Source organism: Ahaetulla prasina, chromosome 2 (genome assembly GCF_028640845.1).
Source record: "Ahaetulla prasina isolate Xishuangbanna chromosome 2, ASM2864084v1, whole genome shotgun sequence".
Lineage (NCBI taxonomy): Eukaryota > Metazoa > Chordata > Lepidosauria > Squamata > Colubridae > Ahaetulla > Ahaetulla prasina.
Genome location: NC_080540.1, coordinates 271,934,390 through 271,949,785, shown reverse-complemented (window position 1 = coordinate 271,949,785; position 15,396 = coordinate 271,934,390). Strand labels below are relative to the sequence as shown.

Sequence of the window (15,396 nt, the reverse complement as noted above, 5' to 3'; positions counted from 1 at the left end):
AACCTCTTTTTGCCCCTTCAAATCAGGCTGCCAAACAAGTCCCTCCCCTTTCTGTGAAAAAAGAAAAAAAAATTATATTACAACCCTGTACTCATCATGGAGGTGAAACTTTGCTGTCATGCCTTCCATACTTCCTTTATATAATCACACCATCCAGCTACTACATCAGGAAACCAGGAACTGAGAAGTGGGACCAGGTAGGCATCCTCCTCAGTAACAAATCTAACCACCTTATGACAGAGGATGTAGCAAAAAAAAGCTTCAGCACATTCATGATCTGAAACCATGGAACAGCTTAATATGATCAGTGGAGAGGTTCTGCTTGATGATGCCCAACTGGACCTGCACCTCCTATGATGGAAGACATCATAGACAAAATAATTGTAGAAATTGATTGGTAATCCTCCAATTTTCCACTTTGGTTTAAATAGAATAGAATATTTTTTTTTATTGGCCAAGTGTGATTGGACACACAAGGAATTTGTCTTGGTGCATATGCTGTCAGTGTACATAAAAGAAAAGATACATTCGTCAAGAATGCAAATCGAAATGTAAAATATAAAACAAAAGAGAAGTGAATTCAAATTGATACCAGTAATCCATGGTATCTATCAGGAGATATTTAAATATAGGGGTTAAATCCTGGTTTGCAGGGAATTATCCAAAAAGTATGATGAGTATCTTCCTGTATATATCTCTGAGGCAGAAACAGATAGCAGCAATATACTAGCTGTTGCCATATCATTGCTTCAAGACATTTTAGGAAATACACAGATTGAACATGTCCTGTGACACAGTCCTCCTTGAGTTCACTTTAAAGAAAAAGCTAGAATAAATATCTCTGATAGGCTCTGCAGGGTGCTGCTTTTCTGCTCAGCAGCACCTTCTCCAATAGATTGTTCTTGGTAAAAAAAAAATTAAAAAATTAAAAGTCTATTTATAGATTATTACAAATACATACAACATGTGTGATTCTTTCCATCCTGGCAGCTTTTTTGATACATCCTCTGTTAGCTTTATTTTCACAAGAAAAACAGGGAAGTTTCCCAGCTTGGTCTGGAGCTTTGGACAATTATACTGGGGGCCTGCTTTAGAGTTTCAGATTTATTTTTAATGAGGAATAGAAGCAGAAAGATGCTGCATCTGGACTCCTACCTTTTATTTCCACAATTATGAAAGAATGCTGACTTAATTAGAAGAAATATTGACTAAGTACAATAATAGCAGCAAATCTTCATACTTTCTAAGGTGGTGCTCTCTGTCATACAGATTGGCCACCTCCACTGCACTCTATCAATTTCAGGCTATTTTATTTATTCATTTAATTGATTAGTTATTATGCTGCCTTTCTACTTTTGTAAGTAACTCCAGGAGGCAAACATGCCTTCCTGAATTCATAGTTTCCTGGCTTTTAGCCTGGGCATTAACTACTCTATCAAACTGGCTATCCTGGCAGATGTCCTCTTTTTAATTTTAAATAAGCCAAACTTCCCAGCACACAATTATATGGAACTGCATATACTTGACACTCAGGAGGGAGGCAAGCATCTACAAAACAATAAAGCAGTTTCTCCAAAATTGGGATTGGATCCACAATCCGTCAATAACTGAGTTAGTTATGTGTTAGGAAAGCGAAACCACAGTGCCAGAGAATGTGAAGAGAACAGTGTGCCAGCTTGCCAAATGCCCTATCAGCTTCCACCATCATGCTCTAAGAGGCTACCTTTATTTTATTTATTTATTTATTTATATTTATTTTATTTATTTATTTTGTCAAACACAACAATATATACAGTAGGCACGCTGGTGCTCTTATGCATGCCTCTTACAGACCTCTTAGGAACGGGGTGAGGTCAACAGTAGACAGTCTTTGGTTAAAGTTTTGGGGATTTTGGGATGAGACCACAGAGTCAGGTAGTGCATTCCAGGCATTAACAACTCTGTTACTGAAGTCATATTTTCTACAACCTTCCTTCTCAAATTGAGAAAGCTTTACTACACAGAGAAAACATCCGCAGGTTCATGTTTGTAAATTCTGACCCTGGACGTCTTCAGATATAGAGTTCCATGCAATCAAAACTTCTAGGCATGGAATTCAAAATACATGGAAACCAGAGGATGGGCCAGTGTAACAAATATCATCTATTACATAATATCTGCAGAAAAAGAATGACAGACATTCTCCCTCTGACAGACAGAATTCATGTACTGATTGCAGCATACCGAACTTTTCAGCTGATGGACACATCAGGAATTTCTATGCAAGTTCTGCCTTGATGGCAGAATATCAGTCATGATATTCTGTCATGAATATCAGCATATAAGGTCACTGATGAAGTTACTCCTTCATCACCTTCATCACTCCTTCATCACTGCTTCTAGCCTCTGTCCTCCTCCTCCTCCTCTGGTTAACTGGGAAAACAATATAACTGCCACCATTTTTATTCTTTAAAAATGTCTATGGAATTCATATACAGTCCACCGGAGATCTGCCTTTATTTTCAGCTGATCAGCTCGAAAATAAAAAGAATCTGTGCAAGTTTAATGAGTGTCCAGGGAGGTAACACTGGCATGTCGTATAACTCTGTTGAATTACTATTCTGCCCCCACCACATCTGTACAAAAATGGAATTGTGTCTTACTGCAGTCAGGCTCCTCTGTTCCCCCCAGAAACAGCAAATGATGGAAAAGGCATTAAGGAATGATCACAAAACAAGTAGGTATTAATGTTTTTTGGAGAGGCGCAGGGGAAGTGCTGAGTTTGAAAGCTTCCATTCTGTTTTCCCCAAAATGCCATTCTACTTTCAGCACAGGAGCTGGCTGTACTGGATTTTAAGAATCTTTTAGCAGTCCCAGATTAATAGCAGACTATGATGCATCTTCTACTCTTATGCCTCTAACTCAATTTTATCTCAGTCTGCTGATAAATGTCTAGATAGATTTCGTAAAAAGCATTTATTATTATACAGAAGCAGCACACAGCAAAGTTGGGCGAGTTCCCAGAAACATCCAACATTTTTAGCAACCAACACAAGTCATTTCCATTAAGCACTGCTTTGCAGAAGCTACACACACACACACACACACACACACAGAATCCATTTTGCTAATTAAATCATGTATCCATAGTGCAGAACCCAATATCCTTAGTAGACTAATACCAATTAAGATATTATGAACTTATTGGCTGCAATTAAAAATGATCGAGGCAGGTTTTGTTAAAAAAAAAACACCACAGTAATGGTAAAATTTAAATTCATTCCCTGTTTCTGATATATGTTTATCTTTTCTCCCACAAAAATCTAATGTACAGCTTCTATTAATGATTATCTAATTGTAAATCCAACTAATAAAACCAGTAGAAATTAAGATAATAAATCAGTTCTTTGTATGGTTCAATCTGAGCTCAAGATTCTCCATCATATTTATCACTTGTTATTTGGCCACAACAGTTTGGGAATATTATTGGCCCACATGTTACTCTATTATAATGTCTAGACAGATAGAAATAGTAGTGAACTGCTAACATTCTGAATAGCTAGATAAAAGGTAGTGCACTTAGGATTTCAATCTATGTATTCATGCCTGAAAATAAATGTCATTGAACTCACTGGGATTTATTTCTTTAATAGAATGCAGAGAATTTTATTGTTAATATAAATTATTTCTATGAGAATAATATGCTAAACCCTGATAATTGAGGAGCCTACATTTCTCGTACATTGTTCACATGCTCAGCAAAAAATCTGTAGTTTTCTTTCACTTATTCAAGATGCTACACATTTGATAATTATTTTTTAAAAGGAGTTTTTTAATTCCAGCATTTCTCATAAAATTAATAAAATCATTAAATACAATTGTTCATTGTCTAATCCTACTTGAAGCCATTCATTCTCAAACCAGGAGAACAGACAATTGTTCATCTAACTATATTTAAGCTACCTTTACAGATGCAACTGTTTCTTCCAACTAAATTTCATGGTTGGAAATAATATTTCAGATTACTTAGAACATTTATCATAATTTGAGATTAAAGCTATAAAGCTGCCAGAAATATCGTTTTATTTGGTAAATATAATCTTTCAGAATTTTGAAAGTTCTAAAGATTCGTATACTACTCCAGATTAGTTTTCAATACTCTTTTTTCTCTATGTGTATAGTAAACCATCTTCAAGCACTCGCTTGAGATGGATGAAAATCTGACACTACAGTTTCACAAGGTTAGCCTCAGAGTTTAGGGAAAGTCCTAGGACAGGGGTCTGCAAACTTGGCTCTTTTAAGACTTGAGGACTTCAACTCCTCAAGCTTTGCTGGCTGAGGAACTCTGGGAGTTGAAGTCCTCAAGTCTTAAAAGAGCCAAGTTTGCAGACCCCTGTCCTAGGAAGCTAGGTCACCAGTTTTCTTTCTGATTCCTGCATGTATTTGAGATAAATGCCCCAGGTTATTCATAATCTAAAACAGCGGTTCTCAACCTGTGGGTCGGGACCCCATTGGGGGTCGAATGATGATTTGCCAGGGGTCGCCTAAGACCATCGGAAATATGGGAAGTATACTTGCGAGCCGAAGAATTGCGCTTCAATGGTTGACTCCACAAGCCAGCTGCAGGTTCTTCAAATCGCTAGCTGAATTCGGCTTCAGGGGCGATGAATTAAAAAAGAGAGAAATCTTTGCTCTGATGTCTCCCTCTCAAGCCAGCTGCAATCACTCCCAATCGCTAGCCTAATCTGGCTTCAGGCGTGATAAACTTAATAGGGGAGGAGTCTCCACTTTAATGCCTCCGTCCTCAAGGCAATCTCAAGCAGTTCAGATCGCTATCCAATACAGCTTCAGGCGCAATAAATTCAAAACGAAAATAATTTTATGGTTGGGGTCGCCACATCGTGGGGAATTGTATTAAAGGGGTCACCACATCGTGGGGAATTGTATTAAAGGGGTTGCAGCACTATAAAGGTTGAGAACCACTGATCGAAAAGAATTCAGAACATATTTGTGGGTATGCTTGGCAACCTATGTCTGAATGAACTGTTTTAATGAAATAGGAATAATAACGAATCCTTGTAAACAGCAGCTAAGTTCCTTTACCTGATGATAATAGGCAAAGAAGGCAGAGTCACAATACAAAAATTTAACCTGAGGTTGGCCATTTGCCAGGAAGACTATAGTTGTACATTCCTTTGCAATTCCTAATTTGAGCAGGACTTCGAACATACGACTTTCAAAGTCTTCCAACTTTATAATTCCCTTTTACCCATCACCCCCCATCACAATTCTGGCTGTGCTGATTTTACATATTATGTGTTTTACAGAGTGTATAAATACAGAACATGCATATCAACATGGTGCCCACCTCTCTTTTAGATATTGGTTAGAATCTAGATTGATGGTTCAAGCCATTTATTCAATGTTCTTTTCTAAACATTATCTTTCTTTAAATGTTAAAATTGTAGTATGTTTCAAACTCTTCCATAAAACTGCAGTAGTGCTCAGATACTACCAGACTAAGCAAGCCATGCACAATTTGCTGGAAAGTAATTGGTTACAGACTCCAAACACAAATGGAAATGGAATTCCCTAAAAGTTACTGAGCCTTTGACTTCAAACTTCTTTCCCATTTTTCATCAGTCAGAACCTCCTCATAATTTTCACTGAACAAATTCAAGTCTTTTACTCTCCGTCATTTTACACTTGTACATTTTTCTCCTGTACACATGTATATCTCATAGTAAATGTGATTAAGATGCATTGACAGCCGAGCTAGGGAGGAGGAGGAGGAGATGCCAAATCCAAGGGGCTCAACGTCAGATCTTTAAATAGAAAAATGCCTTTGGTGCAGACAAACACAACTGGCTACATTTACATTTACCATGAAAATCCCTCTCATTCTTCACACTTTATTTCTACTAAGACTCACTGCATTTGCATAAAGCTCTTACACCTTGTCCAGTTTCCCAAAACTTCTAAATCTGGCACTGATGGTTTTTATTTTCTTTGAAGAACAATACCTGATGTTAAATTCTTCACCCTGTGACCCAGCCTCTTCCTCCTCTTCATCTTCCACAGAAATATCAAGTGATTCATCACATTCTGAGATGCAGTCCGCCTCCATTTCTCCCCAGGTAGTTCCTCTGCTAGGTTTTCTCCCTTCTACTTGATATTCTCCAGAGTTGCCAGAAGCAAACTGTCACCCACCACAGCTTAGTGGCTCTCCTGACTCAGGAGAAGTCTTTAAATAGAACAGAAAGTTGAAACAAACTGCTACTGCCACCTTGGACTGAATGCTGGGTCCTAACACCACCTTGTTTCGAGGGTCAAAATAGTCTAAACTGAAGGCAGCTCTGGAAGTCACTGACCTTGATCCTGGTTTAGTCACAGGCCATCATCAGCCTTTAGTAGCAAATAGAATTTCTCATATACATCAAAATCAAGGGACAACTGGTTCAGCTGATCTCAAAAGATCTTCATATGTGCGTGCTTGCTTGCTCTTTTTCAGATTTTCCCATGTCCTATTTGGTTGTAGTTAAGAAATATGCAAGAGCCAACTGAAGCTGCTGTTAATGATGGTGAGGTTCTGCATTCTTGAGGAAACAGTCTTATTATTGATCACCCTCTTCAATTAGGAGGCTAATAGTGTTCTTTACTCAGGCCAGGTACATTTGGGTATTCAACTGAAAATTATTTATTCTTTCTTCCTAGGTTTCTTTCTGGTTCTTGGAACTTGAATCAGTATGGAATGTTAGTTAGTTGTTCCTTCCAGCTCAGGGATCTGCAACCTTGGCAACTTTAAGAGTTATGGACTTCAACTCCCAGAGTTCCTCCCAAATTCTGGGAGTTGATGTCCACAAGTCTTAAAGTTGCCAAGGTTGGAGACTCCTGTTCTAGCTTATACCCAGCTAAGACACTCCACCATTTTGATGACTAAAGCTACTGCTGAATGCACTCTAAGTTCCCATCTCTCATTCTTTATGGAAAACGAAAAGATGTAGAAATAGAACATTAAAGTGAATATTGAACTGCAACAAAGATCGCTCTTCCAAGTCCAGCTTTGTTAATCAGGTAACTAATCAGGTTAAACAACATTAAGGGCCATCATATTTCTTACTGTCTGAATTTACCGCTTCCTTGAGGAATTGTACATAGCACATGAAAGGGCAACAATTTCCAACTTTCCACCAAGCATGAGTATGATCTTATACAATGAAAGAATGGGACACAAAGATCCAAAGTCTCCATAACCTTGTGTAGTTTCTCAAGTCCTTCAAAAAAAAAAAAAAGCTACCAATAGAATATGTTTTATGTGACAGAAGGGGGAGGAATTACCAAAATGGGGAAATAACTGGATTCACCATATTTATATATTTTATTCATTTGTCCAGAAGGTGTGGGGTTTGGTGAATAGACTGATAGACTATTTGATAGACTACTCATTTGGTTTGATAGACTACTCATTTGATAGAAACCCTGCACATTTTTTTCTTTTCACAATGATACCGAGTGGTGTATCAAATGACATACTGGTGTAAATAGTCTGTTCCAAAACAGATCACCAATCAGAGTGGACACTTGGGCTGCAACTGTTTCCCTAAGGTCAGTAGTCCAAAGAACTACTTGTTTTTAAGAATGTTTTTGGGGAGCTTTGTTTTTGAAATAGGTTGGTGGAGCCCAGGTCATGTGATCAATTTAAATACACAATCAATCCTTCCCTTTGCATATATCCTTTAAAATAAACAGCGTGTGGTAATTTAAATTCTTTCTAAGTAATTAACTAGAAAAAGTTCTGTTTCTCGGCTGAGCTCAAGCCTATGACCACAGTGTGATAGGTACTTTGCTCCTTAATCTTGGGAATGATGTTTTCCTGTAAAACTGTCACTGAATAAGTAGCGCAATGTTGTATAAATTCAGCAACCTTTCTTATTGGTCTGTAAAGCCATAACTTTGAAAATAAAAAAGTTCCTTACTTGCAGAAAATGTTAACTCTTACAACTCTAGCAGGTCTTTTTTTCCCCCCAGATACAAATATCCTCAGATGTACAGAACTATTAGGAAAATCTGGTTCTGTGCATTTTGGCTTATCGGCGATTGCTAATCTAGAAACATGAAAACTAATATTGAGATCTAAATTCACCTAGTATAACAAATGTTAATGGGATATGCAAACATCAGCCATGCAATTTGCCTGGACCATTTGGCAATAGTACTGCCTCTGCCTCTGTTGCCTCTTTCACACATAATTCCCTTTCACTTTCAAGCAGCTAGATGCCCTCAGAGAAAAGCTAGTACACCTGGGTGACTGATGAATCCAGAACCTATAATGAGGCAGGAAATAAAGAGCCAAATTCAAAAGTGGGGTCATAATAGGGAGGGAGAGAAAAATAGCTCTTGTGGTAATAGTTATTTTTTACCTTTCTTCCAAGCAGTAGGCTACCAGGGAAATCACTCTTGGCAGAGCTCTAAAACGATTTGCCCAAAGTTGTGGAATTGCTCTAAGGGTTTGTGAAATTAGCTAAAGCTGCAGGTTGTTTTTCCTGCATTCACAATACAAAGTGGAACTTCACTGCCAAGATGTTGCACTGTGCAGCCCTTTGGATGCAGAAGGATGTAACATCTTTCTGTAACTCCTTAAAACCATCACCCAAACCTGGGAAAAAGTCACAGCTGCTTTAAGAGTTGCATAGAGGTAGTATGTTTGGGCACACTAAATTCCAAAGATTGTACAAATCTAATGTGCAATGTTTTAATATAATAAGGTCACAAATGACAAAATTGTGCAAGGCTAAACATGATTACCTTAATAGCTTAAGCTAGGGAAAGAAAAGGAAAGGAAAACAAATTGAACAGCTGACTGAAAGAAAACAAGCCCATATAACAAAACTGCTTTATTTTCAACAGATAAACTTTATTCCACTTAACACAATAAAATGTTTAAACTTTAAAAAAAAAAAGCAAGGTTGACACCAATGAAAAGAAATTATTCCTTAACATATTACTTGGTCTGCAATAAATATAAGAGGCACAAATTGTGCTACAGCAGATCTAAAAGAAGTCCCAAACTTTTTTTAGAAAAAAAGTTAAAATTTAAGATTTGTTTTAAATCCCAAGTTATATAGCGGTTCTAATATTTACATAGAAACAAAAATTTAAGAAAAATTATTGTACCAGTTACGATTAGCAATCATCAGTACATTATTGATACAGAAAGAAAATGTTGAGAGCCTGACTGAGAGCAGATCCACATCTTGGAGCAAAGCGTATGAGAAATGCAGAGAACACTTCTTACATTTATTGTGATGCGAGGTTTTTATATAGATGTACAGGCAGCAGTACAACCTTTGCAGGTTTTCATTTGTTCATATTATATTAGAAGTGCAATTAAGGGGACCATCACTCTTGATTGTGCTTGCTTTTCATCTGCTTCATAATAGTTTAAAGCTACCTCTAGTCTGAAAAGAGTAACAAACTCCTGCTACTTCCTTTTGTAAAAAGAAAAAGGAAAAGACAAAAATTTCAGATCTGCAATACCTAGGCCCTTTTATTTACTTATTTATTTTTACTCCCTCAGAAAGGCACTACTGTACACGACCACTAGAATATCTGACACTACAGCCTAAATATTACTGAACTCCTAGTTATAAAATTTCAACTAAGGTTCCATAGATAGAAATTCTTCAAAACGACAATAATTGCATATTTGGGAATCTATTAATTCAGACAACAGCTAGTAACAGCTGTTACTGAATGTTTCCTGTGATAAAATTCTGCATACTTGGGAAATATCAAATCAAATCAAAATAAAAAAATATATTTTTCTCAATATTCACTTTTCTTTGTGAAGATTTTTGTTCTTGTATACAGCAGCATCTAATAAAATAGATTCTTGTATGCAATTAGCATATGCCAGATACAAGTCATGATTTCAATGAGAATCAGCCTGGATCAATAGGAATGATCAGGACCAGGTTGTTAATATTGCTTCAAAGCTGGTGTTTATTACTATGGTATTAAAATTGGAATGAGCTAAAGTGCATATTATAATTAGTTGTAAAGCAGAGCCTACTGGCTTGTACTTCTTACTCTTATAAGTACACCATTATATTTTTTATCACTGCTGGCTGTCATACATTCACCTTTCTGTTTCAGTATTTAGTGTGGATGCATAAACTACTACAATACATAGTAACAGGAAATCAAACTGCAACAGATCTTGCTAAATTCGTATTACAGCAGTAGTTTCTTTATTGGTCACTGATTTAATAACTCCAGAAGCCAGTGTTCAAATTGATTTAATGTCATCATAAAGGTTGCAATCTTCTTTGAATTCTTACAAAAAATTTTCCTACCAAAAACCTGAAAGAAAAATATCTTCTTAAAAAAAGTGCAGCAGGGAAGGGAGAAAAATCACATCCCGGGCATTTCATGTATTTATATGCTGTATTTCAGAACAGTCCAGTTAGTGAGACCAATCATCTTTTTTGTATAACTCCTCTTACAGGTAGTATACAATTCAAATCCTTCCTTTCTCTCAGCCTTTGCCATGACTACGGGATAGAAGAGATCATACAATTATGTTAGTACAGTATAGCCATACTTTTAAAATCATACTACAACATCAAAAGAATATTAGTACTCAGAATAATAATGACATATAAAAATGCATTAAATGTTTCCTTTAATAAAAACTCTTATAGTTTCTGAGAAGCAAAATTTCATGATGTATTAAACTACTTTTAAAAGGCGGGAAAGGGGATATTTAAAATATAGCTTTCTGCTCTGCCCTACAATTATCTTCCCAAAATGGATTACAATCAATCAAAACAGATACAGAATGTAGTTTTGTAATCAAATTGTAACTGTAATGTAATTCAAAAACAAAGAACTTTTCAGTTCTATGGATTTAGAATTGCACAGGAAAAATTACTTCAACTTAGAAATTCAGGTTTTAAGGGGTGATATCACTTATTGCCTAACCCTAATCCTGGCAACAGGAAAACTCCGTTTCAAGTCCAACCATAAGGTGTCTTGGGTGACTTCACTTTCACTCATTTTTTGGGTCAATCATTTTATACTCAGCCCATTGAATATAGGGGAAAAGAGGAATATGAACAAAAGGCAAGATCTTGACTGACTGATTATTGACAGAATGAATTCCTCATTGTCAGCCCTTCACACATTTCTTCTCTTTATAAAAAAAAAATCAATCTACAACTGAACAAATGCCAAAGTAACTACTTAACCAATTCTTAAGAGTCAGTCTAAGGAAAATCAAAGAATATTAAAGAGGAATTTACTGAGACAGGCTTACAACTAAAATAATGACTCCACAATCCAGAGAATTTTGGATTGCTTTTGGATTGATTGGCATATTTTTTTTTGTCCTCAGAAGAGAACTGTTTGTCATAAAACTACCATATTGAAAGAAAACTCCAACACTGAAAGGCATTTGTCAGGTATATTGGAGTAATTAGGAAATGCAAGTTGCATTTCAGAAAAGCAAAGTCTTAAAAATGAAGAGAATAGATATATACATTGTGCCTATTACAGACAAGTTTTTCTTGGAACAGTTGTTACACACAAATAACTTAAATAAAACATTTTATTAGATTGTATGTACTTTTACCTTTTGAAATTCATCTATGATAACTTCAAACTTCTGTTTTTCATGTACTGCTCTAGCAGTATTAGTTCTATCAAAAGGTTCTGAAAAAATTGAATTATGTATTATTTTATTTATATTTACATATCAATTTATCTATCTATATATATATGCGTACAGAGAAGCAGTTCTATAACTATGCACCTATGGAAAATCCTGTTGGAATAATTGACATTATTTGAAACTGTTTTCACAATGCTCTTTTTAAATTTAATATATTTTATTTTGCAAGAAAAGGTCAAAATAATCTTTTTCAGTGCATTTTGTTAACTGATTACATATCCCTTGATTACATCTATCCTTAAAGACAGAATTTTAATTAATACACATTTAGAATGTTTCAAATTTTTTTGCTAGTTTATTATTAAAAAGACATTTCAAAGAATTCCCCACTTCAACAGTTGAAAGCAGAGCAAAAAGGAAACCACATTTAAAGAGTCGTGTACAACTTTATAAGAATATATAGCTCCCACCCATAAGACCTTCTATAAATAGGTGAAAACATGGCTTTCCTGAAAGTTCTTCAGATTATTTATAACCAGCAGTGCCATGGTCAATTCAACATCCCTTGGGACAATGCTGAACCTCGTCCCATTTTGTGCTCTCTGGGAATGGCTTGGTGACCTCTGAAATTGGAACAATTTGAACATGCTTCTGATTTGGAGGATTAAGTTCCTAAAACCACCCCTGGAATTGTAAGATGATTCAATATTGTCTGGAGGAAAGGGGGGCATTCCAGAGTTTTCCAGAATGTTCTCTTCCCACATCAAAATTTGGCATGTGTTATATATTGCTTCTAACTTTCTTCAGTGGAGGGCTGTTTTTATTTTGGATAAATACATTATTATTATTTAAAACAAATTAGCAGAGAGGAATATAATTAGCCTGTTTAATAAAATGATAAACAGTCATTTCCACAAATCAAAATACTACATACCTAATCACACACAGGGAAAGAATATATAAGCCTGATGTTCCTCATACCATGTCCATATAATGTAGTAGTAGGCAGTTTAGGATCTATATATTGCGCTCATCACCTCTCTGCAAACATCCCCAAATTTTCCATTTTGGGCAGTTTAAATCAAGCAAATTAAAGTACAACAAAGGTACAAAGGAGCCATTTGGTGTCGAGGTTCAGGCATCAAGCTAGGAATTGTGAGGGACTGTGAGTTCTAATCCTCCTTAAATAAAACCAGCTAGGGCCAGTCACTCTTTCTTAGCCCTAGGAAGGAGGCAATGGCAAACCACTTCTGAAATAAAACCATGCCAAGAAAACTTTAAGGACTAATCCATGCAGTTGCCTACAATCAAGACACCAAAAAGAAACAAAAGGTGCAAAATCTTGTCTCACCCTTGATGTGATGCCCATGAGTCTCAGAGTAAGTTATGTTCACCCAGAAGCAAAACTAAAAATTGCAACTACAAAAAAAAAATTAATAAAAAACTAAAAAATGACTTTATACCAGCAGTGAATTTATAGTTCTAGAAAACATAAACTAGGACAAGGATGTAGAATTTACCTTCTATGCAAATGAATTTGTTTCTCCATTCAATACCATCCGGTCTTGGAATAGCTTTACCTTCACGAACCGAAATCATCTGATTGTTCCAACTAGCAAACAGAAAGGGAAAATAGTTGTCTAAAATGATTTAATAAAATGTGCTATGTAAGTTGCCATGTAAAAGCCATTGGGGAATGATTTTTAAATATTAGAGTGGATTACCATCCTAGAAAAGTTGGACTTTAACACAAGTTCCTATCCCTCAGAAATAGAAATACGATTGTTTGATCCAGGAAGAGGAAGTAAATCATGTACAAGGCTGCTGAATTAAAATTACATCGTACTAGGGAAGGGGAGAACTGGACCTTAGTCCTGAATTTCTCAGGAAGAGAATGAGATATTCTGGGATTCCATTTTTTCTAAGTGCAGTCATCAGCTTATGACTGAATCAAAGGCTGCTACATAATCAATTAAGGATCCTATTTTCTTTAACTGAAACTGTCAGTGGGTCATACTGAGGTGGCTGGACTGAATGCCCTGGCTACAATTTCGGAATGTGACAAGTTGTCCCTCAGGAAGGTTTCTAATGGCAGACAGATAAACATTTCTTCCCAGTAACATGCATTTTTTCCCAGTAAGATCCCAGCAGATCTCTAAAGCATCCCCTCCCATTCTAAGCTAAGCCCAGAAGCTAGATATAAAAACAAGCAAGCAAGCCTCTATTACCTTCACTAAACAAGTTTAGAAATGTTTAGAAAACAGAAAAGAAAATATGCCTATGCCTGTGTGTACAAGGCACAAGACAATACTTTTGTTTTAAAAATAAAAACATAAACCCCAAAGGTAGATGCCCAGAGGTCTTAGAAACCCTCTGAATCTTGACATGGGAGTCTATCTGCTGTTTTGGAGTAGTGCAACATGGCAGATCCTGCTGCGATCATGTATCTTCCAATAAGTACCCCACCAGACATCGACTCCCTTATCCTAGCATGTTAACTAGATTAGGCTCTGACATCATTCTGATGTCGTGTCCCACTCCTCCGCTGACGGCCGGGTCAGGGAAATCCGAATCAGGCTTGCCTCTGCAGCTCTGCCCAAAGTCCTAGCAAAGTCCTCAGAGCAGGCAGGAGACCAGAAAGTGACTTCAGCAAGATAAGTTCGACTTTGCCTGACTCAGAGACTGCCAGAAAGCAGATCCTTTATATAGGCCATGGGGTGTGGCTCCATGACTCAGCACTCATTAAGGCCTGCCCCTCCCTTCCTTCTGTTGCCTCCGCCTATCCAGTCTTCTGATGCGAGGGTCACTCCAATCAGCAGCTGAAATAAACTTTCCTCAGGCTCACATGCTGTGGAGGAGGGGTCTAGCTGCTCCGTTTGCCTGGGCATGGAGCCAGGGCTGGGGCCGGGGGGTGCTCCCTCCTCTGCAGCCTGCTTGGGCATGGAGCCAGGGCTGGGACCGGGAGGCATACATTCCTCCGTGTTCGGGAGCAGATAAGAAGGCCCCTGCTGCTGTGAGAGCGGGCAAGACACAACATCTGGTAAATGAATGGTTGAAAATGAAAAAAGAAACAATTCTTCCTGTTCATATAGAACTGAGTGTAAAAAGTGTTTTGGCCCTTCCTTGGGAGATGGCCCAATTTCATAAAAGGTTCAATGCTCCAAGCAGAGCACAAGCTGATGTATTACAAATAAAAAACTCACTTGAAAAAGAACAGAGTGCAATTTCAAGTTATTGTTTTAAAATCACAAAAGGTACCTATTTCCTCAAACACAACCCAAGATATGCATGATAGAATAGAATAGAATAGAATAGAATAGAATAGAATAGAATAGAATAGAATAGAATAGAATAGAATAGAATTTTTATTGGCCAAGTGTGATTGAACACACAAGGAATTTGTCTTGGTGCATATGCTCTCAGTGTACGTAAAAGAAAAGATACCTTCATCAAGGTACAACATTTACAACACAAATGATGGTCATAGGGTACAAATGATATATTGCAATATACACTATTGGTGTACTTGCAGACAGAAAGGAAACACCAATATCTAATACAAATGCCTCCCTAATTCCTTCAAAAGCATGTGTTCTATTTTTTCCAAGTTAGTTTTTTTCCTGGAAATTCCAGATTTTAATCCATGTGTCTGAGGTTGTTGCCAGCCACTTGTTTTCTTAGCCTTAGTCCAGCAATTTCTGGATCAGTTTTAAAAGCATAAAAACTCTGCTATCCTACTAACACAG

At 36.8% G+C, this 15,396-nt stretch overlaps 2 protein-coding genes across 6 annotated transcripts in view; both read right to left on the bottom strand.

The window, feature by feature from the left end:
• Positions 1-6,218, bottom strand: part of CMYA5 (cardiomyopathy associated 5) — a 67,160-nt gene extending 60,942 nt beyond the window's left edge. For 2 of the 4 annotated variants that reach the window (XR_009153473.1, XM_058169385.1), the window contains exon 1: positions 6,003-6,218. Coding sequence is in view for 3 of the 4 variants with exons in the window: in XM_058169385.1 (XP_058025368.1) it covers positions 6,003-6,106 (104 nt within the window). In the remaining variant the exon portion in view is untranslated. The remainder of the gene's footprint in view (positions 1-6,002) is intronic. The other 2 variants (XM_058169382.1, XM_058169384.1) reach the window with 1 other exon arrangement.
• Positions 6,219-8,860: 2,642 nt separating this feature from the next.
• Positions 8,861-15,396, bottom strand: part of TENT2 (terminal nucleotidyltransferase 2) — a 42,192-nt gene continuing 35,656 nt past the window's right edge. For both annotated transcript variants that reach the window (XM_058169388.1, XM_058169389.1), the window contains 3 exons: positions 13,171-13,262; positions 11,612-11,691; positions 8,861-10,532 (listed from right to left, as the gene is read on the bottom strand). In XM_058169388.1, coding sequence (XP_058025371.1) covers positions 10,458-10,532; positions 11,612-11,691; positions 13,171-13,262 — 247 coding nt within the window. In that variant the 3' untranslated portion in view covers positions 8,861-10,457. The remainder of the gene's footprint in view (positions 10,533-11,611; positions 11,692-13,170; positions 13,263-15,396) is intronic.